At 37.7% G+C, this 26,658-nt stretch overlaps 2 protein-coding genes across 3 annotated transcripts; one reads left to right on the top strand and one right to left on the bottom strand.

Annotated features, from left to right (window-relative positions):
• Positions 1–181: 181 nt before the first annotated feature.
• Positions 182–11,245, bottom strand: LOC307138733 (uncharacterized protein). Of its 2 annotated transcripts, XM_079837265.1 has the most exons (15): positions 10,913–11,245; positions 10,432–10,470; positions 9,531–9,620; positions 9,130–9,245; positions 8,661–8,812; positions 8,331–8,454; positions 8,092–8,213; positions 7,667–7,753; positions 5,400–5,489; positions 5,179–5,267; positions 4,458–4,686; positions 2,756–2,878; positions 2,488–2,653; positions 767–852; positions 182–525 (listed from the first exon to the last, which is right to left on the bottom strand). In XM_079837265.1, the coding sequence occupies exons 2-15, from the start codon at positions 10,432–10,434 to the stop codon at positions 437–439; spliced, it is 1,566 nt and encodes a 521-aa protein (XP_079693391.1). In that variant the 5' UTR covers positions 10,435–10,470; positions 10,913–11,245; the 3' UTR covers positions 182–436. The 2 variants fall into 2 exon arrangements, with proteins under 2 accessions (XP_079693391.1, XP_079693392.1); XM_079837266.1 differs by lacking the exons at positions 10,432–10,470; positions 10,913–11,245 and adding an exon at positions 9,839–9,849.
• znf384b (zinc finger protein 384 b) lies at positions 10,793–26,156 on the top strand. Its single transcript, XM_079837264.1, is given in 12 exon segments — positions 10,793–11,075; positions 11,078–11,140; positions 12,205–12,263; positions 13,585–13,816; positions 13,914–14,003; positions 14,206–14,345; positions 16,009–16,082; positions 16,675–16,899; positions 21,548–21,715; positions 21,851–21,929; positions 24,760–24,918; positions 25,040–26,156. Coding segments are annotated over 12 exon segments (1,764 nt in total). The 5' UTR covers positions 10,793–10,921; the 3' UTR covers positions 25,361–26,156.
• Positions 26,157–26,658: the final 502 nt, after the last annotated feature.

The following is a 26,658-nucleotide window of genomic DNA, read 5'->3' as shown; positions in this document are numbered from 1 at the left end:
TATTCCGGAGACCAGCTGAAGTAAATAAAAAGTATTCAGAAAGAACAAATCCAATGAGGCAGCGGCAGGAAAATCAATATACATTAATGTAGCGTTGGACGGGAGCCCTACATGATGAACAACACTATAGATATTTATAGGCAGAAGTGCCAGCGATGATAAATACTCTCACACACACACAGACATAACGTGGTAGGTTTTATTGGATCAACGTTTACATAGAAAACAGTTTGTTGTTTCTCTCCTCCATCTGTTTCTTTCCTTCTGCCAGTCCGTCAATCTGTTCCACTTCAGTCCCTCCGCATGATTTCTTGCACTCCACCGTCATCACTTGACCTTGCCTTCTCTCGCTCTTCCTTTCCAGTTCATTATTTTTAACCCTCCTTCCATCTCATCCCCCTTGTCGCTCTCTTTTTTCATTCACCCCTCCTCTCGCTCACTGAAGAACACAACGCAGCCATGAAGAACTTGCAGGTTCCTCTGTTTCAGATGCATCCTGGGTTATGGAGTCTTCATTATCGTCCACTGGAGAAAAAAAGTTCTATTCATTAGGGCTGTCGAAATAAATTATGCATGTTTAATAGAATGCTATTAACTCATTTATTCCAATAAGTCCATAAAGTGCTTAAAGTTTTATTATTGAATTCTTGCAGATTCCCTTTGGAACTGAATACATTCATTTAAAAAAATATGCATACATTTTTCTAAACAAATTGTTAAAATAGTTTTTGAAATATTTATCATTGTCTTTGGCTCTCTCTCTTACCCTCGCTTTCGTCATCTTCTGAGTCTCTGTCGGATTCCAGAAGACAATCTTCCAATCGGCTGTCTCGTCTCACTGTGACATCGCCTCTAGAGAAAAAACGACAGAAGACCGTCAGTGTATAGGGCACTTGGGTCACACTGTTTACAAGGACAGAAGGATGTTTAACTCAGCCTGGAGCAAAACGCAACGCAGCTCTGCTGACAACAGTGCGCTGTCAATGGGTTTGGAATGACTTCATTATACAAACTGCTTTTGAAGTAGCAAGTACATCATTAAGAGTTAGACAGAGGCAGTTCAACATAAAAATCTTATTCATATCTGGCTTAAGTGTCACATTATCAACATTTCAGTGAAATTTTGTGGACAAAAAAGGGTCCAGCCAGCTTTCAAGACCAGCTTGAGCATGCGTCTGTGTGGGGAAACTTTTCAGTATTTAAATGACTGGATATTGTCTACAAAATGTCTCTAAACAACTGGTATCCAAGTCTAACCAGCTGAAAAGGGCCCAAAACCACTCTAAAACCAGCAAAATATACCAGCCTGGCCAGGCGGGGAGACCAGCTAAGACCAGAAAACCAACTCACGTTGATTTAAAATGTTTTTGTCAGCAGGGTGTACAAATGTAAACACAAATGTCCTTGAAATTAAACACTGACATTAATATTGCCATGAAATGTTGGCATCTGCCTAACTTGGCTAGCTTCCAAGTGATTGATTAAGCGCCAAAATATTGGATGCAGTGTTTGACTTTTGGATTTTACATTGAACATTGACCCGGAAAAATGGCAAAATTGTTTATTACTCTGCTGGAAGAAAAAAAACTGCTTAAACCAGTCTAAACTGGTCTTAGATTATTCAATCTTGTCTCACAACCAAACCAAGCTGGTGTTTAGCTGGTCTCCCAGCCTGACACGCTGAAAAGTGCCCAAAACCCCTCTAAAACCAGCCAACCGACCAGCCCAAGACAGAAAAACCATCTTAAGACCAAACCAGTGCTAAAGCGGGGGTTTTGTGACATTTTAAGATGTTTTTTTTCCAGCAGTGTGCACAAGACTATACAAAAATGTCCTTGAAATTAAACAGTGATATTAATATTGCCATGAAATGTTGGCATCTGCCTAGTTTGGCTAGCGTCCAAATGACAGATTAAGTGCCAAAATATTAAACGCAAACACTTTGACATCCACAACAAATGATATGGGAAGCATTTTCTCCTCCTTTTAAAAACATGAAGTCTATTTTTTATTGCTAATCTAAATATGCAAATTATATTTGCTAGCTGCATTTGATTATTTGCATTCAGCGTTTTCCCTGTAACCCACCAGTTGAGACACACATCTCTAGACTCTAGAAATGTAGTTACAAAGAAATCAATATTTTTTTTCACAAAGTGATCATCAGCTCGGCTTCCAGTGCTCGATGTGAGCTATGGATCTCATTGTCAAGTGCCTGGAGCATTCCTGCAGACTTCTCATTAATAAGCATCCCAAAGATACTAGATTCCAGCCGGTATCTCATTACAGATGTACATATTGATATACTGACTAAATGAAACATTGAGCAGTGTCTTATATTAGTAACTGTGTCAGTGAATGTCTATGAATTAATATATTCGGTAATGCATTACATAAAGTAGGTAGACAAACGTCTGTTAGACTAAGTGGGTTTGAGATACTCGAAAGGGACCCTATATATATATATATATATTAAAAAAAACACACCTCTTTTTAAAACTTCCCGGAAGCTGCTCCCAAACAATGAGGTTACGACCCCCTGTGACCCACCGATGGTCCCCGCTTGCTGTTAGCCATGCAGCAAAACAGAGAATTCTGGGAAGATCTGAAGAGGTGAGCGAAACCAGGTACCTGCACTGGGGAAGTGAGAACACTTGAAGAGTGTGAGAGAAAGAAAAAAAAGAAAGGGTGAGTGATTAAACTGTCTTGCAGTTTCCAGGGGTGTTAAAATGAAACAAATGTTAAAATCACTCACGGTTAATCTTGCTCTCTCCATTAGCGAGGTCGAAACAAGAGCCAATCAAAAGACCGGGTATTTGATTTACACAATCTGTGACACCAGCAGTGCTGCTGTGATTGGTTAATCTAGTCATCACGCCTGCGAACGATTGGAGAGCGCAAACGCATCATTAGGGACATCTTTATAACATTCATTCACTGAAACATAAATAAACCAGAAAAAAGTAATTAAACTCACATAATCTCTCTATTTATAGACCCCTTTCCTACTGTGTCAATAGCTGCCGACTTTGCTGTGTGTTTTATGTCGTTAATACAAATGTTTTTCTGTTTGTAAGAAGCTCATTATTTCTTTGAGAGCTCCAGCTACGAGTTGTTTGATGAACTGGCGTCATTATGAAGCTCAGGGCTCTCGATTAGAGCATCACATCATGTAGTGTGCTCCTACCAGTAACTGTGATTTATCTGATGTAATTGTTTACAGGTTGTTGTTTTTCTTTTTGGGGGGGGATAATGGCCTTCAGCACAAATATCCTGTGAGAAAACGGGATTAGAAAGCGACGGATGTTTTTACGTTTTCCTCTGCCCTGAGGAGAACAGCCCCCTCTCCTGCCTGTGTTCTCTGAGCCACTGGGACTTTATCACAGATGATATTAGCAGCTCTGAGCGAATAGACTCAGTCAAGATGTATTCCATTAATAAATCTGTTAAATAGCCCTGAGTCAAAGAACAAATGAAGGTCCAATGGGGGTAGTAAAATATTTATTGCTACAGAATCCAGCATATCCATGAGAAATACTTTATAAAATGAGATGTTGACTAAATAATGGTGTTGACGGCAGATCGGATTATGTTGACATAGTCGCATTAGGCTGTCGAAATTAACATGTTTATTTGCTCTGATTAATTTAAAAAAGAAACGCTGGTGTATTCATCTGCACACTTTCATGTAATGTCTTTGAAAAATCTTCATCTGAGGGCTGCTTTTATCATATGAGATTAACTGTTTCTAAAAATGGTAGTTACAGTATGTGTATATATATATATATATATATATATATATATATATATATATATATATATATATATATATATATATATATATATATATATATATATATATATATATATATATATATATATATATATATAAATAATCATACTGACTCCAACATTTTGAATGGTAGTGTGTATATATATATATATATATATATATATTATTTTTTATTTTTTTGGAGTAAGTAAGATTTTTGAAAGAAATAAATACTTTTATTCAGCAAGTATGCTGTCTTAAATTGTTACAAATAAATATATTTCAAATAAGTGCTGTTCTTTTGAACCTTCTATTTCTCAAAAGAATCCTGGAAAAATGTATCACGGTTTCCACAAAATTATGAAAACTGTTTTCAACATTGATAATAATAAAAAGAGTTGTTTCTTGAGCAGCAAATTGTCATATTAAAATGATTTCTGTAGGATCATGTGACACTGAAGACTGGAGTAATGATGCTGAGTATTCAGCTTTGCCATCACAATAAATTATATTTTATAATATATTACAATAGAAGACATTTATTTGAACTTTGTTATCAATAAAAATCATACCAACACAAAATTATATTATATATTTAAAAGTAATATTAATTAATGAATATATTATTAAATATAATCCTAATAAATATCAATATTTGAGTTCCATAGATAGAACAATATATTACCCGTTCTCCAATTTAGGATTCGTATGCTGGCCCTCCCACATGAGAGAAACACACGGTCACCGCGGGGGCTCAGAATCAGCCTCCCATTCACCCCGTCATCCCCAGCACACCCTGTGACTTCAGGGCCCCAAAGGTGAAGCCTGCGGAGGGGCTCCGGCCCTTTATCGGACACCCCCCACACACACACACATCCCTCAGCGGAGCCACTGAACAGCAGAGGACCCTGAGACTGTGGCGAGAGAGAGAATGGAGGGTAAATGCCACTGTGTTTCCATGACAACTCGTGCCAACTAACAGTATTAAATATGGAAAAGAGTCACCGCTGTTGATGCTACAGTATTATGTTTCTTATCTCAACCTCACAATTGCTACATGATTTATTTACTTCTATTCTGTATCTGATACCCTTATAATATATTGTTCAGCCCAGTTATATTTCATAGTCTTCTTTGTATTCCTTAATCAATCGTAAGACGAGAGAGATTGCAGAAGAAAAGTGTTTAAATGTTGGCATTTAATAGCTTGTACATTTCTGTGAACTTTAAGATCGCCCGAGAAGCAAACGTGTTCTCAAGGGATTCCTCTACAGGCAACACTTCAGCTTTGAACGGAGTCACAATCTTTTTTTTTCCTTCTTTTTTTTTTAAACGTGCTGCTCTAAAGGGCAGACTGAGAAAGTTCTAGATGCCAGCACAGTTCTGTTGCCATGACGCTCGCCCACCTGTAGTGTGGTGACTGCGTCCAGGTGTGCGTTTGCTGACTGACAGTTCTCCTGCGAGCTCCAGCTCCACACCTGCAGCTTCCCAGCATCTAGTGTAAGATCAATAACACTGAGCTTAAGATGCACCTGATATGTCGAGACTGATGCAAGGTATGGTCAACTCACCCTCACACAAACACACACACACACACACACACAGAGAGAGAGAGAGAGATAACTACCTGAACCAGTAACAATGAAGCCTTCTCCTTCAGCAATGAAGCACAGGCTTGTGACTGCATTGAAGGTGTAGATGGATTTAACACACTGACCTGTAGGAGTAACAAAATCAACATGTGATGCAAACCCCAAACACACTTAAGTACCCTCTCTACCAGTTATATAATGACTTGATTCTTGAGATTCAGAACACACTGCAACCATTACAACAGAACATCTGCTGTACACTCTCCCATCCTTTAACATTGCAATCCTTTACCATTTTAATAATATTTTTAAATGAATATTTCTAATGCCACACTACATTCATGAGTGTGATTGCTCACACATCACAGGTTGTTGAATTGGAGTTGAATTTGGAAGGAGAGGTGAGATTTACTGAACTGCAATTCAAAGACATTCAGCAAATTCACACAAGAAAGGAACTGAATTAGCCCTGTGAGTTTTGTACCAAAACATAAAGAATTACAATCAATATTTTGGACTAATTATGACTTTTGATTGCCTCATATAGAACAGATTTTTACATCAAACACCACAATACATTATTTACAAATAGTTTTATGAAAATATAATGCACTTCAAAATGTGAATATATTGTGTCATATATTCAGCTATAATAATTGTAATATTAAATATTATTATCTTATATGTATAGTCCCGTAAAAGTTTCTCTGTACTAGTCAGTGAAATGGTAGATCGGTCTCTTATGCCCACCTATTGCTGTTTAAAGGATTAGTTCACCCCAAAATGAAAATTTCCTGATAATTTACTCACCCCAATGCCATCCAAGATGTTCATGTCTTTCTTTCTTCAGTCGAAAAGAAATTAGTTTTTTGAAGAAAACGTTCCAGGATTGTTCATCGTATAATAGTTTTCAGTTGCAACCAAAATGCTAAAGGTCCAAATCAATGCAGTTTCAAAGCACTTTGATGGATTCCAGAGGCTCTGCGTGATCCCAGATGAGGAATAGGGTCTTATCTAGCGAAACGATGTCATTTTCAAAAAATTTTTTAAATGAATATACTTTTTTTACCTACATTTTTCATCTTGTGCAGCTCTGCGAGGTGCTAAGGATGACGTAATCACGTCGGAACGGTCACACGAGACGTAGGCAGAAGTATCACCCCCGTGTTTACAAAGCGCTCATGTGAAGACTCATACAAACGCCCTTTAGCAAAAAAAAAGGTAAAATAACGATATATCCTTAATTTTGAAGTTGAAAATTGAGTGTTTTTGCTAAAGGGCGTTTGTATGAATCTTCACATGAGCGTTTTGTAAACACGGGGAGATACTTCTGCCTGTGCAAGATGAACAATTTAGGTTAAAAAGTATATTCATTTTAATTTTGGGGGGAAAATGACCGATCGTTTTGCTAGATAAGACCCTATTCCTCATCTGGGATCACGCAGAGGCTCTGGAATCCATCGAAGCGCTTTCAAACTGCATTGATTTGGACCTTCAGCATTTTGGTTGCAACTGAAAACTATCATATGCTGAACAATCCTGGAACGTTTTCTTCAAAAAACTTAATTTCTTTATGACTGAAGAAAAAAAGACATGAACATCTTGGATGAGATGGGGGTGAGTAAATTATCAGATTTTATTCATATCAGTAAATTATTCATTTTGGGGTGAACTAATCCTTTAATATATATTTTTTTTGTGAAAACCGTGACCATTTCCTAATATATAGCAAAACTTAATAAACACTTAATATTAAAAAATGTTATTGATCTGACTGCATTGACACCATTGTATGAGAACTGAACTGAGCTCTGGACGTGGACGATGACATCACTGTTTTCTCCAGAATTTCTGCATAGATAAAATAACTATTGTTTTCCTTTCTTTGTCATTATTTTCCTGTTATCACTGTAAAGCTGCTTTGAAATTATATATATTGTAAAAAAGCGCATTTCATTTCATTGTACTATACTCTAAATTCTGAACAGAATTCATTACAATTTTTTTTATAACATATATATTCATTCACATTTAATTCTATATCTTCCAGACATTTTCAATTAAATTGCACAAAAGCTGCACAACCCTCATATACCCTCAAGTATATGATCACAGATCAGTATCATTAAAAATAATACATTTAGTGTTGGCTGTGGGAGGCCACAGTTTGTGTTTGTGTGTGTGTGTGTGTGTGTGTGTGTGTGTGTGTGTGTGTGTGTGTGTGTGTGTGTGTGTGTGTGTGTGTGTGTGTGTGTGTGTGTGTGCGTGTGTGTGAGAGAGAGAGAGGGATGGAGAGACTTACCCGAGCTCAAAGCCCAAATTCTCACACAACAGTCAGTGGAACCGCTTAGAACAAATCTTTCCTTGTCAGCCAAGTCAAATGCACGTGCTGCAGAAAAACAGATCAAGAGAATGAGAGAGCGGGACAGCAAATGAGAAAAAAATAAGACTGCAGGACATGAGAAAAGGGGGAACGAAGGACAAAGGATGTGAAGAACAAATGCACTGTCAAAACAGCAAGACAGGGAGTGATGGAGAGCAAAAGGGACAGATGGGAAGGAGGGCATAAGTAGCTGGAACAAAAGAGGTGGGAGAAAGGAGAGAGAGAGCATAAAGGATGAGTGAACAATCGCGGGTACATCTGTATCAACCGGCTGGCCCCGTCAACAGGATCAATTATTCTTTACTTTCCCGGGCTTGAGAGAGTGTGAGTCTGTGTGTGTGTACCCAATCTCCTGCAGTACTCTGGAGGTGGTGCACTGAGACAGGTGACTCCACCGCTGTGACCTCCCAAATTGCGCTGCTCTGTTGCCGTGGGAACATGCCACACTTTAACTGTTGTATCTCGACTGGAAGTTGAAAAGCAGAGAAGAGAGAAGCATTAACGGATACATCAGCAATTTCACACTCAGTTAGTCATAAACAGTTTTTTTTATTTGTATTATTTTCCTCATCGATTCCAGTACCTGCCAGAAATCACAAGATTGTCTACGGCGACCACACAGGTGATGATGTCACTGTGACCCTCCAGAGCTCTGAGACGAAACTTGGACTTTTCCCAAGTTTGTTTGCGAGATCTAAATTGGGCATCTGCAAAGTATGAAGACAAACAAACAGTTTTGTTTAAGCTGAGGTCATTTTTTCTCTCTCCCGTGAATGCCGATAAACGAACCATCTGTTATATCATCGCATGAGACAGCCATAAGGCAGAACTTCCTGTGAAAGACAAGCAGGCTTGTAATCAACATCTGTGCGAGTAACTGTAATTGTGTGTGTGATTAGTGCACTAATTTGACCTTCTTGTTCTTCTACACTGGGGCTGACGGGGAGATGCGTTTCTCCTCTGCCATCTGTCTGGCTTCCATCGCTTCCTTCATTCTCTCGTCTCTCCTCTCGTGCAATCTTTAGCGCAGGAGGAAGGGCAACATGTTGCTCTGTGACCTCCGTGCTATCATGAAAAATAAACATCAACAAGTTCAAAAAATATCAATGCGCATTATTCTCAAGCCTGTCCAAAGGTGTTAAACAAACGATGCAGGTCTTGCTATAGTTTTGTTGTAACACCTATATTATTAAATAGCAATGTGTGAGACAGAAAGCCTGGGTGTGGGAGTTCAAGCATAGACTTTTGAAAGAAATATGATGAATCAATACTGCTTAGATGCCAGAGAGCGGAGGACTAGCCACCGGCAGAAAGCTAGAGTTTAATCTCATGCGCCCCGACTGTCTCGCTCTCTCCTTCCCTACCTAGTCGCTCATTCTTACACTTGTCTTTTCATTTTATCCTCCTCTTTTCCCACAATCCCTTGAGTTTGCTGGGGGCCAGAATGCTGCAGCAGAAGCTCAGCCAATCTGGAGCGAAGCTCCGCCTTCTTTGAGACCTACAAAGAGTAAAAGATTAGAGATTTCTTGCGTGCAATAATCATAAAAGACGAAATCTAAATTAAGGTAGCTGAATGCATTAGTAATCCTTGAAATTATGTGTTTCCATTCTGTAAATCATTCCTGGGTGATCGTTTTATGTGTGAAGTGGGAAAAATGACAGTTCATCTGAACTGAATTTACAGTATTTAAGATTCTATGTGCACAAATTGTGCAGTGTTTTGAGTCCGGTAGGAACATACAAATATGTCATGTGAGTGAAGAGAAGCATGGTAATTCTGTACCTTTATTTTTTCCTCGGGAGTGAGGGAAATTTTGATTTCCAAGTTCTCAATTTGCCTCAACTTCTTTTGGAGTTTCCTCACCTCCCCCATCTGAATTGAGTGTAAACACAAACCCAGTGCCGATGTAATTCAAACTGCAGAGATTCCCCGTCTAGTTCAGTAAGCTCTTTGTTAGACTTGCATGCTTTTATCGATGTTTTTATATGAATTTCCACTGTTGATACTGAAGACACGGGTTAACTGAATTATTGCTCTCTACTCCAGACTACACTCACGGATACTGTATGAAGACGTGTACACAGACAGACCTCATCAGCCGGAAATCAACAGCTTTAAAATGTGACCTCATCTAAAGGAAACATGTCTGAATCTCTCTGGCGACATCGCGTGGAATTAGGGAAAATGCATTCACTATAATGAATAGAATGCTGCCTTCACGTGCTATCGGAAATTTGATAATTCCGACTTCTGAAGTCGTGATTTCGAGCTCATTGCATTCAAGTTTCAGAATGCGGGGGCGTTCATGTCCAATTTTTACCTCGGAAACTCGTATTTACGATAATTCCGATAGCACGTGAAGGCAGCATATATTGCATTTATTATCTCTGACCAGCGATGCTGTACGTCAGTTTGGATACGTGAAATTAAGATGTAAACAATTATGTTTTTTACAAAGAGAAACAGTAACTAACAGAAACAAAGATATCACACAGCATATATAATGAAAAAAAGTAAGGTCATAATAAACAATGAATAAAGAGGAAAGGGAAAAAGAGGTATAAGTACATGTAAAGTTAAATGAAAAGAAGAAATTTAAGACATTGCGTGTCTGAAATCCGATTTTCTGTTATTTACATTAAATTTGTGCTTTTTTTCATGTCATTCAATTGCATTTCCTTACCATTTAAAAATTCTCTGACATATCCATGGCCACTGGAACCTATTCCCATTCACATTGAGCCAGGTAGATAATGGCAAGTCTTAATGAAACCACATTGTTGAAACAGCAAATGGGTACTACAACACAGCTCTTGTTCTTTTACATATTTTTATTTCTTAAGTAACACATACATACAGGTGTAAAATACATACAACAAACATGGCCATTACATATTAATTATAGCAGACATCTAAACGTAAGTACATTTGAAAACATGCAATTGTAGTGCCTTACAAAAAATCTATATTTTTGTATTCTTATTTAAAGGTCTAGAATACTGAAAAAAAAGATCTAGATATTGTGAATGTTTGCAAATGTTTAATTAAGAATGTGAAAGAATAATTACAATATATAAATATTTGTTTTTATAAAACGAAATGATGTATTTTAGTGTAAAAACATAATTGTTAAAAACAATATTATTTGGTATGTTTGACCTTACTAGACGGAAATGACGTACGGACGCACGGGCATCATTCGCGCCGCCCGAGAGGAAGTGCTGTGTAGACAGTTCGGCCAACTCCGTAAGAAAAGAAAAAAAATAGAAAAAAAACACAAGGGAGGAAAAAAAAACATTGAAATTCTTCAAACGGGTGGGTTCGGAAAGACTTCCCAAACTACCCCGATCGGAGGAAATCCCCGGCGGGCGAAGCTAAAGTCTTGAGAGCTGGTAATGAGTCTTTATTTTTCACTTTGAAGCTTGTTTTTGGCTGTTGATGTGAGCCGCTGGCGCTGCTGTCGCCCGACCGTCGACACTCATGTGCCGGAAGTCTGCGTAAAACCGCCTCGGTTCCAGCGTCGACGTTTTTTTCCCCACTTGTTCTGTTTTTTCTATCCTTTTTCGCCTTTCCTTTTTTATTTTAGCCGACAGTCGAGTGAATGCACGGGTCCCGTCATGCTGTGGGCTGCAGGTCCGCCTCTGTTATCGTACAGTAGATTCGCCCCAGCCTGTCAATGATATTCAGATATTTAGATAGAATGGGTTATTTGCAAATAAACATTTGAATATTTCATAATATGGTCAAAAAGCACGATTTTACATTGCATCGCTTTTAATAAAGAATAAAGCAAAGTACATTCTCTTCTCTGCAACAAAATGACAAATTGCACCCCGATAGACGTACGAGCTTCTGTATAAAGCCGCAATCTGTAACAATATAACCTGAACACAGACTCACGAGTGATGATGCTTCTGTGTATTACAGTCACGTATGAAGCATATAACTACTTGCTGATGCGAAATGCATGATTTATTTGTTGCAGTGTTGCCCATAAATAGACTAATGAAAGACACCAGCTCTTCCTGAATAACATTTCCTGCATAATTTATGTTGACCAATTCCATTTATAATTTGTTAGTAAAATTGTTTATTTGTAAAATGGGAATTTACTATTATAATTTTATTTCTTAATAATGACCAGATCTTGTTTTACAATTTTTATCTAAGATAAAATTTAAACTCTAACCCATTCTTTTTTAATCTCTTTCTCACCATTAATATAGCTGGGGTAGCTGGCACGGCGTTAAATTATAAACAAACAAACAAACAAACAAACAAACAATTTTCTTTCTGATTCATTTATCAAATTATATGCCACATAGGTAAAGTTTTTTTTTTTTTTTTATGTAGAAAATAAAATGTTATGTCCATATCCATTATACACCACACAGATAAAATGATTTTAATGTATAAATTAAAAATGTATGTCCCTATGTTTACTTTCTTTTATCAGGGGTGATGGAGGATTCCCATTTTAATTCTTCATACTTCTGGTCTCCTGTGCAGGGACAGGTAAGCACATCAATATACATGTTTCAGCTTTCTAAGTTTGAAACTTAAGTATTGTATTTTATGCCTGGCCTATAATAGCATTAATATAGTACCATATTAATGTATTTACATGCTTTATATTGTATTTTACATTATATACAGTACCATTCAGAAGTTTGGGTTCAGTAAGCATTCAATTAATCAGAGGTGATAGAAAAGAGTTTTACTTTAAAAAAAAAAAACAATCAAATAAATGCTGTTCTATTTCAAGTGAATGCCACAAAAATGTAAGCAGCACTACTGTTGTTTATATTGATAATAAATGAGAAATGTTTCTTAAAGGGTTAGTTCACCCAAAAATGAAAAAATGTCATTTATTACTCACCCTCCTGCCGTTCCACACCCGTAAGACCTCTGTTCATCTTCAGAACACAAATGAAGAAATTTTTTGTTGAAATCCGAAGGCTCAGTGAGGCCTGCATAGGCATCAATGTAATTTACACTCTCAAGATCCATTAATGGACTAAAAACATATTTAAATCGGTCCATGTGAGTACAGTGGTTCAATATTAATATTATAAAGCGACAATAATATTTTTGGTGCGCCAAAAAAACGAAATAACAACTTGTAGAGTGATAACCGATTTCAAAACACTGCTGCATGAAGCTTCGGAGCGTATTGAACCAGTGAGGCGATTCAGCGTTTCGGAGCGCCAAAGTCACGTGATTTCAGCAGTTTCAGCAGAATCATGATTCGACTCGCTGATTCTATACACTCCGAAGCTTCATGATGCAGTGTTTTGAAATCAGTTATCACCAAATATATTATCGTTGCTTTATAATATTAATATTGAACCACTGTACTCACATGGACCGATTTAAATATGTTTTTAGTACATTAATGGATCTTGAGAGTGTAAATTGCTTTGCTCCCTATGGCGGCCTCACTGAACCTTCGGATTTCAACAAAAATATCTTAATTTGTGTTCCGAAGATGAACGGAGGTCTTACGGGTGTTGAACGGCATGAGGGTGAGTAATAAATTACATTAAATTACATGATTTCTGAAGATCATGTGACACTGAAGACTGGAGTAGTGATGCTGAAAATTCAGCTTTGCCATCACAGAAATAAATTACATTTTAAAATAGAAAACCGTTATTTAACTTGCAATATTACTGTTTTTACTTTATTTACTTTACTTTTTTAATCAAATAAATGCAGCCTTGGTGAACATAAGTCTTCTTTTAAAAAACGTTAAAAAATGTAAAAATGTTTCAAATAATAATACACTTTTATTTGATCTTACTTGTCTAACCCAATTTTGTCTGTTTGGTTTTAGATTGAGAATGCTGTATTTCTCAATAAGGTAAAGGAGCAGCTTGTTCAAGACAAAAGCCCCACCTACTCGCATGGCCCCACCCACTATCCCGCCACAACGGTGGTGGCAGTTTCTGGGGGTGCCATGGATGCAACGACAGCAAGGACACTAAAACAAGAGCATGCACAACTGTCTCAGTCCTCACACAGTATCACAGTGGTGCCTGTACCGCCTACTGGCATCATGACGGCAGGTACTGTATGTGTGTGTTTATGCTAAACAGCTACAGGTTCTTCTCTGTAAGTTTCAACACTTTGATAAGTCTTTCATCACTTCCTCACTCTTTCTAGCGGGTTTGGTCACTCTGGTGTCTCCAGTATCATCTGCTCAGTCTCTTATTCCTGGACATCCATCCACCACCATGATAACAGTCCAAACGGGTAATGCACCCTATTTTACATAAAAATAGACATGCACATGGTATGATTTTTTTGTGTGCAATATGATTAAACACTAATTTTGGAAATATCTTTTATTGAGTTGGATATGTTTATTAAGTGTTTGAAATGGTCACAGATACTTTTGTTTTATTAGTCTTGTCTCACATAATTAAAGCTTTTTACACTTGCATGACTCCACCAGACAAGAGAAATGACTCCTTGCCCTGCTCACCGGTCATCATCCCCTTACCGTCGAAACGAGGCAGAAGGAAGAAAGCTGCACTCCCATTGGTTGGCTCACCTACTGGGACAGATTCCTTGATTTTGGGTCTTTCAGGACAGGTATAACAACACATGAATAACATATAGTGAAATCGTTTTGAATTACATTGTTTGAAATTAGAAAAAAGTGATTGGTCAAAATGTTGTGTTTTTTGCAAGTTCTCCCACTTAGAAATCATGGAGGGGTCTGAAATTGTCATCGTAGGTGCATGTCCACTGTGAGAGACATAATCTATAAAAAAAAATCCAGAAATCACAATGTATGATTTTTGAACTATTTATTTGTATGATACAGCTGCAAATAAGTATTTGAACACCTGTCTATCAGCTAGAATTCTGACCCTCAATGACCTGTTAGTCGGCCTTTAAAATGTCCACCTCCACTCCATTTATTATCCTAAATTAGATGCACCTGTTTGAGGTCGTTAGCTGCATAAAGACACCTGTCCACCCCATACAATCAGTAAGAATCCAACTACTAACATGGCCAAGACCAAAGAGCTGTCCAAAGACACTAGAGACAAAATTGTACACCTCCACAAGGCTAGAAAGGGCTACGGGGAAATTGCCAAGCAGCTTGGTGAAAAAAGGTCCACTGTTGGAGCAATCATTAGAAAATGGAAGAAGCTAAACATGACTGTCAATCTCCCTCGGACTGGGGCTCCATGCAAGATCTCACCTCGTGGGGTCTCAATGATCCTAAGAAAGGTGAGAAATCAGCCCAGAACTACACGGGAGGAGCTGGTCAATGACCTGAAAAGAGCTGGGACCACCGTTTCTAAGGTTACTGTTGGTAATACACTAAGACGTCATGGTTTGAAATCATGCATGGCACGGAAGGTTCCCCTGCTTAAACCAGCACATGTCCAGGCCCGTCTTAAGTTTGCCAATGACCATTTGGATGATCCAGAGGAGTCACGGGAGAAAGTCATGCACACAGGCAGGATAACCAATGAGTGGCTCTGTAAGAAGCATATCAAGGTTCTGGCGTGGCCTAGCCAGTCTCCAGACCTAAACCCAATAGAGAATCTTTGGAGGGAGCTCAAACTCTGTGTTTCTCAGCGACAGGCCAGAAACCTGACTGATCTAGAGAAGATCTGTGTGGAGAAGTGGGCCAAAATCCCTCCTGCAGTGTGTGCAAACCTGGTGAAAAACTACAGGAAACGTTTGACCTCTGTAATTGCAAACAAAGGCTACTGTACCAAATATTAACATTGATTTTCTCAGGTGTTCAAATACTTATTTGCAGCTGTATCATACAAATAAATAGTTCAAAAATCATACATTGTGATTTCTGGATTTATTTTTTTTTTTAATTATGTCTCTCACAGTGGACATGCACCTACGATGACAATTTCAGACCCCTCCATGATTTCTAAGTGGGAGAACTTGCAAATTAGCAGGGTGTTCAAATACTTATTTTCCTCACTATATATATATATATTTACTTTATAATATAACTATATAACATTACTTCAGTCTTCAGTGTCACATAATCCTTCAGAAATCATTCTAATGCTGATTTGGTTCTCAAGAAACATTTCTGTAGCATTATGAATAATTTTACTGTCACTTTTTTATCATTTTGATGTGTCTTTGCTGAATAAAAGTATTTATTTCTTTTTTTGATCTTACTGACCCCAAAATTGTGCCAAATCATTTTTAAACACCATTTAAAAGTTTTAAACAACCATTTTTTGACTGATTTTCCTTTTCTCTGTAGCATCATTCTGCCAACCCTTACAGTCTGTCCCCAGAAGATGGGCATGCTGGGAAAGAAGGCGGCAAAACGTACAGGTATGGCTTTTCAAAGGGACATCGGCTCAGCATGAACTCAGTGTGTGTTTCTTGCTATTAGAAGAAGTGAAGACAGAGGCAGGGATCCCACTTCATTTTCATACTAAAGAAATGCATGGCCCTCCCGGCCGACACACACTCTCGCTGGCTTCACGGCTTTGCAACGAGTTTGTCTCTTGTGCTTCAGTAGAAGTGTGTGTTATTCTGCTCAGCAGCATGTGCAGCCTCAGCTACACACATCTACACACACACACACACACACACACACACTTCTGTCGCCCATCTGCACTCCTGTTTCTGGCCTCTCCCTCTCGTTTTTCTTTTCTAGAGCCAGGGTCTACAATTTCCTTCTGGATCATTCTTCACTGACCTCCTCGTCACTCACCCTCCCGCTTGTGTTGTGTCTCTTTCTTGCCTGTTTGTTGTGTCTCGTGTTTCTCCTTTCACTATTGATGGACAGGCTTGTAACTTTCCTTTTCTCTTTGTCCCGTTTTCATCCGTACTTTGTCTTCTCCCATGTTTTCTTCCTCTCTCATCCCTCTGTCCACCCCTTGGTGTGTGTGTGTGTGTGCGTGTGTTTTTCTGTCTGTAGGTGCCGGATGTGTGGTTTGACGTTCTGCAGTAAGTCAGACATGCAGCTGCACTCCAAGTCGCACACGGAGGTGAAAGCTCACCAGTGTCCGCACTGCTCCAAATCCTTCGCTAACACCAGCTACCTGGCCCAGCACATCCGCATCCACAGCGGTGCCAAGCCCTACACCTGCTCCTACTGCCAGAAGGCTTTCAGACAGCTCAGTCATTTACAGCAGCACACACGGTATTCAGCACCGCACCTCAAGCGTGTGTGTGTTTGTGTGTGGGTGTCTGTGGCGAAGCAGGCGGGTGGTGGAGAGTGTGTGTGATGGACCTTAGTGCAGGGAGAGGACTGCGGGAGAGCCTGTGTGTGTGTGTTCGCCAATTTCCTCACGATATGATATACATTGCAAAATGTATATCGTAATTCAAACTGCATTAAACACGTTAAAGAGAGAATTAGCGTGTTGGTTAGGGAGCGTTTGTCATATATGACCTAAATAATGAAAAACGAATAAATGGCTGATATTATAGTTCTAAAATTAAACACTAAAAAACTTTTCACTGAAAAAAACATTTTACTGAAAACCTTTATGTATAAAGGTATTCATGTAATGTATGTTATAATGCATTACATTTTAAAATAATTGTAACCAAAGTTAAAAAGAATTATTATATTTGCAGATTCCTTGTTATTGGTAGTTTGTCATGGGTTTTAATGCATTATACTTTTAAAAGGTGTAGCAAAGAATAGATATTATAACTGTGGCTAATTATTTATGAGAATGTTACCATGCATTGTCAGGTGCATTAAGAGGCATAATTAATGCATTAAAATATTTTTATAATGCATTATATATAAAGACTTATCAAAGTAAAGTGTAACCAAAAACTCAAATCAGTAGTTATAAATTATTCACATATTTAGGCGTCACAACATCATATATGATTAATGGATCTATGGATATATATAACGCTATATGATTAATGGATCTATTGTTGGGGTAACAGTTTAGGACCCAGGACCAGTAGTGAAAAATGAAGACCAAGAGTCAGGAGTTAGATTAATTAAAGAAATATTTACTGAAGAATAGTTTGCAGTTTCATCAGCAGAAGCCAGCTTCAAGAGGAGTTCGTAGGCCGTGCTCCCTCTAACAGTCTCCCCGCCTCCGTCTAATGAACATACAATTTCTGAACAGTTATACTGTTTTCAAGGTCTAGACACGTCATTACTGCCATGTGGAATGATTCTGATTGGCAGAGAAAATGCCCAGTCACGGTAAATTTCCACACAAGGATAGATGGCAGAGCATATCACTAAAATGGGTAGACTAGTTGTCGCCCCATGACTAGATTTTTATATCACAATGACCTCGGAGGTCATAGAAAGGCGTCTATAGGTCTGGCATCGCCTGCAGGAAGGCCCATCTCCAATACTGGATCTGCACAAATCATACAACGCACATACATACAAGCACTAGGGCATCACACTCTAGTTAATGTCAGGGGATTATGACCGTTTATTAAGAGAACACTCAATACCCAAACGGCGATACCGCCACAGCTATCCTTCACGAGAGTGAGCCATGCATCCTGGCTGGAGGTCAACCCAGAGCAGCTGGGGAGACTAGATTTAACACTACAAAATCATCCTCAAACTAAATATATAAAAGTATAAAATCACACAGAATTACAATCATCTCTAGATTACATATGAAAGCAGAGAAAGAGATATTTATTTTGATTATCCTGGATTATTCAGGTTATGGATATAATAAAAAGAGTCATTGAAAAGGATATGTGTATAAAAGAAGAGACAGGTATCTGACCTGCCGCTTCACTATGGATATATAATGCTATATGATTAATGGATATTCATTTTGATATTTACTTAAAAATGTTCTTTGAGTATTTTCAGAAATATAAAGGCAAGTTTTTTGATATAGCACATTTCATACACAGTAGTAATTCAAAGTGTTAACACAGAAAAGGAATTAAGATATTCATAAGAAATACTGGAGTGGACGAACACGGAGAGTCAGGTTCGCGATTTTACTACTACTTACAATATTTGTCAGGTAACTGCGTTTAAACGGTACCCTTGCAGACAAATTTTCCTGGACTAAAGGCTGCTGCAGATTTTTATCTATAAAGACTGATCCATCCATTATTCAATTTTTCTGCATAATTTTTGTTTAAATTATTATTACTGTATTGAAGCAAACCCAGAGGTTCCTGGGCCCTATTTTGAAAATATCTGATTCTGTATCATTTGAACTGTAGAAAATGATACATGCAATTATATTATGCGTTTATATAAAAAATATAAACACATACAATTATTTGTACTAGTACCATTGTAATGTATCTCAATATTGTGAGTGTGGTGAAAAATTGGAGAGAATAGAAAAATATTTAACAACGTATTAGGACTGTCAAAGTTAAAGGAACTGTATGTAAGAAATGTATTTCAATTAATCATAAAATGGCCCTGATATGTCACTAGACATTAAGAAATCATGTTAATTTCAAATACTTATATCACTGACAACGGTTGCCCGGCCAAGATATTGTCATTTTAAAAGTGAAGTTGCAGCCCTCAACTGATGTTGATCATGTCATGTTGTGTTTTGGCCTGAAGCGCCACCCTCCACCTGTCTACCAATCACGAAGTCAGTAGTGTTTCTGCATTCGGGTTGCCAGCTCTGCTCTAGTTACCACAGCTGCAGCTACAAACTTTTTGGATAAACAATGTCTAACTTTACGAAACCTAAACGACCTCGTTATGAATCAGAAAAACGTTGTGACAGTGTCCGAAATAAAACAAGGATTTGTATAAGAGATTAAAAAGGCTATAAAAAGCCTTTGAAAGATGGAGACGGCTGAAAACGGAGAATAATTTGAAGACTGATGCCAACGTTGCTAATTTTCTCCTGGACAGGTAAGGTTCATCTATGTTTGGCTAACTTGTACTTAATGTAAATGGACATTTCAAATATTCATGACAGTCGAACAAAGTTATGCATGTTCGTGCAAAGTAACATAGGTTAGCACAGATGGAGGAGGTGGGTCATTGAATTGAAAAGGTAACGTTAAGGAATTGTTTGGTAAATAAAAACGGCGAGTCGTCATTGCTAACATTAGTAATGCATTATCAGAGCCCGTTTCTCTGTCATTATGCTGAGACGCTGAGGAAAACAACATTAGCACGCTTATTATGGCAATGTGAAAACGTATTTGAGACAGTAGCCTAACGTTACCTCAGTAAAAATTATTCCTCATTCGTTCTTCGCATATATAGTGGACAAAACATGCTGCAAGTGGACCTGTATGACCATTGCTAATGTTATTTAGCTTTGCTGTAATTTTACTATAGTATTTTTTCATGTGGGAATGTACTGTCACATACGATCGTTCATATTTACGATTATATTTGGCTAATCGCCATTAGTACATTTTTGCGATTCATAATTACTTCACAAAACATCGCTCTTGAAGCATAAACATAATTAACAGAAAGAAAAAAAACGTACTGTGTACGACTCGTCACTTGCCATTGAAACCTCCTCGTAGCAGCCTACGTTCCTGCTGGATCCTGCAGCCTAGCTGGCAACCTCGAGTTAGGGGGAGGGGGAGAGGGGATACACCGCTCTACAGTAATTTGAAAGTGATTGCAGTACCAGTTTTGGCCACAGTCCTACATACAGCTCCTTTAACATTAACTACATATGTTTAACACAATCATTTAACACGTTGATTTAGAATGATATTTATTGTGAAAAATGCTTGACAAATCTAAATTAAAAACGTTTCTCTGCAGCATTATTTTCATAAAAGCTAATGCTAGTTTTAGGGTGATTTATTTTTTTTTAAGTGGTAGCTGACAGTATTTTCAACCCACCTACTTTATGGATAACTGACTAAACCTGGGCAGTTAAAGTGCTTCTTGTGACCTCCGCATTCTGCTTTCCGTTTTTAAATGCAAACACGTGTCCTGGGTGTTTGCCCCTGAGACATTCTATGGTCACGTCACGTTGGAAAGGTTGATAACAGGGCCTCATCCTCTTTTGCTTGTTGCTATAGCAACATACTCTAGTGATGGTTTGCTTATATGCAAGTTTGTGTCTAATGGACTGTTTAAATATACACCACAGTCTTTATAATGGTGAAGTCAGCTATAGCATGATGTGACCATGTGTAGTGGGTGGATTGCGCATTAAATGTCTTGCTGATGTACTGGAGGAATAATTGCTAGAAGAAACTAAAGATTGTCAAGAAAAGTTATTTTTAATCTCAAAAGAATAAAAGAAATATCATTTTATATATTTTTCTCTAATTTCCTTTCTCTATTTGTACATGTTATTTCTCCTCTAGCACACTTTTTATTACCGCAGACTACTTAAACTTTTACACCACACTGTGTAGTCTTACACACACTGGCTGAAGGATTGAACTGAAATTGAAGCTGTCAGTGAAAGCCTAGCTCTCTTCAACTACATTATTGTCCCATAACTGTGTAGAAGTTTTATGAGGTTCTGCCCTGCTCTGAAATAGAGGTCACATAAAGGTTTCGTCCACTCCTGATCGCACATGGACATGGGATTGGGCTCTGTGGCCCACAGAGTTCCTGTGAGGATTTAGTGCAAATGCTTTTTTGAGAAATGGATCTGCCCTTTGTGTGACCTCATTCAAACACCTATCACACCACTTCCAAACGTGTCTTTAAAATACACTGCACACTTTTGACAATCGTTGGCAGTAGGGACCACCTAAGAAAGGTCAGCAGAGTGAGTGTAGAGATGAAGAATATTGTCACGTCAAATATTTGTGTAGCGTCTATAAATGATTGAATGAGCCCATGGGTAAGCATGCTTGTCTTTCCTTCTTTACAGAAACCACACAGAATCCAAACCTCATAAGTGTCCTCACTGCTCGAAATCCTTTGCCAACACAAGCTACCTTGCTCAGCATGTACGAATCCACACAGGAGTTAAACCTTACACCTGTAACTACTGCCAGAAAACCTTCAGACAGCTCAGTCACTTACAACAACACCACAGGTGCAGTAATGGACATGTTTTTTTTGTTGTTTTTCATTTGTGTTTATGGCTTTTCTACACCTCATTCTTAACCATACATACTCAGTTTAGTTTTCCATGCATTTCGTACCTCTTGACATAAATGTGCCTGTTCAGGATCCACACAGGAGACAGGCCATACAAATGTACACACTTGGGTTGTGAGAAGTCTTTCACTCAGCTCTCTAACCTGCAGGTGAGGAAAGTACTTTGTTTTTTAATCTATTTAAAGGGATAGTGCACGATATAGATGACTTTGTTTCTTCAGTAGAACACAAGTAAAGATTTTTAACTCAGTCTGTCAGTCGTATAATGCATGTGAATGGTAACAAAATCTATGAGAGTAAAAAAAAACATGCACATACAAATCCAAATTAAACCCTGCGGCTCGTGAAAACACTTTGATGTCTTAAGACAAGAAACGATCGGTTTGTGTGAGAGTTTGTGTTTCTTGCGTCAACTATGCCAGATCGTGTACAGACCTCACTCACCGGAAGTGAGAGCGCGCTTAAGGCTGTTGGACATGTGTTGTGTTAGAGGTAAAAAAAATATATAAATACTGTTCGGTTTCAAGCACAAACCGATCGTTTCGTGTCTTAAGACATCTATGTGTCGTCATAAGCCGCAGAGTTTAATTTAGATTTTTTTTCATTGAATTACAGTCCCTCCATAAAAACGTGATTATGCGATTGCATGATTTAATGCATAATCAGCCAAAGTTTTCAGCCGCATTTCGTTGCAAAAAAGTCATATATATATGACTTTTTTGCAACGAAATGCGGGGAATTATAAAATCATGCTAGCCCCGCATATTTTGCACGCGGAAATAGGCAATTAAAAAAAATGCTTATTTAAAAAAAATGCGGCCCCCGCATAAATATGTATGTATATATATATATATATATATATATTAGCAGAAAGTTGAAAAATGTTTGTTTACTTCACACAAGGGCCGCCATTTCCCCCTATTGCCATGGGAACGTTTTGAAGTGATGTACTTACGTGATACGTGAACGTCATCGAAAAGCTGCAAACCCCGTGGTGAAACCATAGATATCGGTGAAACCATGATGAAGCACGCAAATTCCCATTTGCCAACAAAAATAACAGCAAAAGACCGCTCAAAGCAGTTTCCCGGTGTGTTGACCGATTTCAAAACACAGCATCATGAAGCTTCGAAGCGTTATGAATCAGTGAGTCGATTCAGCAGTTTGGATCGCCAAAGTCACGTATTTCAGCAGTTTGACACGCGATCCGAATCATGATTCGACATCACTTCATGATGCTGTTTTTTTTAATCGTTCATCACTTTATAAGTCGTTATTTAGTTTTTTTTTTGGCGCACAAAAACTAGTCTCGTCGCTTCATAAAGTTATTGTAGAACCACTGTAGTGAGATGGACTTTGTAACGACGTCTTTAGTACCTTTTATGGGTCTTGAGAGTGTACCGTGCATTGTGCTAATGGAGGCCTTTCTGAGCCATGGGATTTCAACTAAAATATCTTTATTCTTATTAATGACAATTTTCATTTTTGGGTGAACTAACCCTTTTAGAGATTGCACTTGTGAGATGTGCATTGGAAGCACTCAAATGTCTGTTTTGTATAGCTACCTCTGTAAAAGAGGAAGTTATTTATTAATTTTTTCAGAAGTTGTAGCATATTCCTTTTGTAAAGCTACAGAACTTTTTTGACTCAATGTTTTGTAAACTTGAGCCATTATTAAGGTCTTCAATAAAACAAGATGAGAACTTAAATATTCCCAGCACTTTCGGTGATGTAGTGCTTTTTTTCTCTTTTTCATCAAACCGCAGTTTTTGCAAGTTCCCGCAATTTCATTGCATAAAGTTGCATAAATATCCCGCATTTTCCATCGCATTTTTTAAGAAAACATGCCGCATAATCAAGGATTTTTGCCCGCAACAATCACAACAAAAAGCCGCATTTTTCTGGAAGGACTGGAATTATTCAAGAGATTTGTTTTAAAAATGAAACAACAAGTGAAGTCTTTATGAATCAGTCATTGAATCATTCATTCAAACCGATAAAAACCCCCCCAAAAAATCAAATGAATTATTTTTTGAAAATAGACTGCAGCAGTTGCTTAAAAAGTAAATTAACTGTGCGTAAATTACACGTAAAATTGTTTAGTTGTCTATTCAGAACCGTGGGAGGATCATGATCTCTATTTTAAACATAAAATTATTTGTCAATGCTTTTGCGTTCACTGGCAAAATGTTTGCATTTCCTGATAAATTTACTAAAGGTTCAATACATGCAAATGTAAATTAAATTTAGAATGCCTTTAAACAGGATGCAAAATTGCAATATGAATACATGAAATTAGTATTAAAATGTTGGAATTTAAAGAAAATTGTATCAGTATTAAGAATGTAATCATAAGAAATGTCTGAGCACCAAATCAGCATTAGAATGATTTCTGAAGGATCATGTGACATTGAAGGCTGGAGTAATGATGCTGAAAATTAATCTTTACCATCACAGGAATAAATTACATTTAAAATGTGTTCCGATTGAAAAAGAGTTGTAATATTTCACAATATTACAGTTCTTACTGTATTTTTATCATGGTGAAGATCTTTAAAAAAAATTATCTTTCTGATCCCAAACTTTGGAAAGCTAGTGTCTATATACAGCTCTGAAAAAAAAAAAAAAAAATCCAAAGCTTGGCCCGGTTTCACAGACAGGGCTTAGATTAAGCCAGGATTAGGCCTTAGTTCAATTAGGACATTTAAGTATCTTTTATAAACATGTCTTAGAAAAAAAACACATTATTGGTGAGCATCTAGAGGCAAAACAATGGCACTGACATTTTAAGATCTGTCAGTGCAAGTTGCCTTCAGTTAAAACCGCTCAAACATGCATTTTAGTTTGGGACTAGCGTAACCCTCGTCTACGAAACTGGGGGTTTATTTTAATGTGTCCTTGTTACACGTTACATATATTTACTATAGTAATAACTATACTTTTTATTTGTCAACTGTCATTTCAATGTTTCTTTTCCAGTCTCATCGGCGTCAGCACAACAAGGACAAACCGTATAAGTGTCACCACTGTAACCGTGGTTATGTAGATGCAGCCAGCCTGGAGGTTCATCTGTCCACTCACACAGTCAAGCACGCTAAGCTGTACTCCTGCGGTTTATGCAACCGCACATATACCTCGGTACAAACATTAACACCCAATCTCACAGCATATATAAGCAGCATTCCCAGTTAGTGTTATCAAAATGATCCTAATATGTATCTCTCTCTCTCTCTCTCTCTCTCTCTCTCTCTGCCTGTAGGAGACGTATCTGATGAAACACATGCGTAAACACGCCCCAGATATGCTGCCGTCTCCACCCGGATCAACCCAACAAGGTCACAGCCCAGGCCGTGTTGGAGGAGGAGGCTCGGAAGGAGACGCACAGAGCCGAGCCGAGAGGGCCAATGTCTTCGGCCAGCCAGCCGGTGTGCCGTGCGTATTCGACATGAACCAGTACAAACCAGTAACTTCTGCTGATGTGCAGTATAAAACTGTCAGTGTGTCTGACATCTCACCTCACAAAGACCTCTGCATCACTGTGGAGGCTTCCGCCATACAGGTGGAACACCTGAACTCATGAGAAATCCAATGGAGCGAGGGATGAAACTTTGGAGTTTAGAAAAACTGTTGGAATTTACAAGATGTACACAGAGCTGTGGATACTGAAAGAATTTTCTTACTCAATGCCTTCTTATTTGGATGAAGGAGCAAGTGGACTTAAAATGGACAAACATGAAGGAAATAGACTTTTGTATTTTTCTGTTTTGGTTTTTTTTACATTTATTGCTGTAATCCTAATCTTCCTTGTAAAAGCTTCCTTGAAGACTGTGGCTGTTTCAGTGGGTACCCACCTCATATCTCGAAGTCTTTTCTTAAAATGTCTGGTTTATCACATTTGTATGAATGTCTGCGTCTGTAGTTGTTGGTACGATCATTGCACTGTCAACATTAATATTGTTACTGTCAACAAGAATGGAAATAATGTCTCTTGCACAGTATGTATGGGAATTGTTGGTCTGTTTTCATTTTAAAAGGGAATTTTTTTTTCAGTCATGTACGTAAAACAGAAAAGCAAGTATATGTGATTTATCAAATGTATTGTGTGTGAATGAGTAAAAGACAGTAAATAGGACAAAAAGAATTTGTCAACTAATGTCAATGGAAAATATCTTGAGATGGTGTTTTTCTTAAAATTACCCTTAGTATTCCCATCCGCAGATGACATGTAATATTCTATTATTACTATGTTACCACTGTTATTTTATCAAAATAACGATTAACATGCACCCCAAATGTCACCTTTTAGACATTAATAAAATCAGATTAGTGTGCATTAATCCTGTAAAACAAGATATTAAAAAATTGCTTCTGATGTGCCTTATTGTGATTATCTTATAGCAGGGATTTTGCAACCTTTACGGACTCTGTCAACCTGGGTTGTCATTTTAATTTACAACATTAACAAGTATTGCTGCCTTTACTAATACTCAGAATATTAATGTAATTGTTCACATTTAGAAATCGTTTATGAACATTCAATATTGTTATTTATTGAAATTCTATACTAAATTCCATAGACCTCATCCAGGACCTTCAAGCCATTGGTTTAATTTGAGAGAATTAAGAGACTTCTTTGTGGTTAAAACCTTTAATCTAATTTCAGTTAAAAAATTAACTGAAAAATTAAACAGTTTTCAGATATCCAAGAAAACAAAATATGGACGATTAGAATGATTATCTATATAATTAACTTAATGTATATATCTAAATATAGTTATTTATACTTGCATTTGGTTATATTTAAGTTATATATATTTAGTCGTACTGAAGTCCAACATACTATCGTTCGTACAGCAGTTTCATTTCTTTGGCAGATTG

The sequence above is a fragment of the Gobio gobio genome (assembly GCF_949357685.1).
Source record: "Gobio gobio genome assembly, chromosome: 15".
Taxonomy (NCBI): Eukaryota; Metazoa; Chordata; class Actinopteri; order Cypriniformes; family Gobionidae; genus Gobio; species Gobio gobio.
The sequence above is the reverse complement of the archived record's forward strand: the minus strand, read 5'-3'. Positions and strand labels throughout refer to the sequence as shown.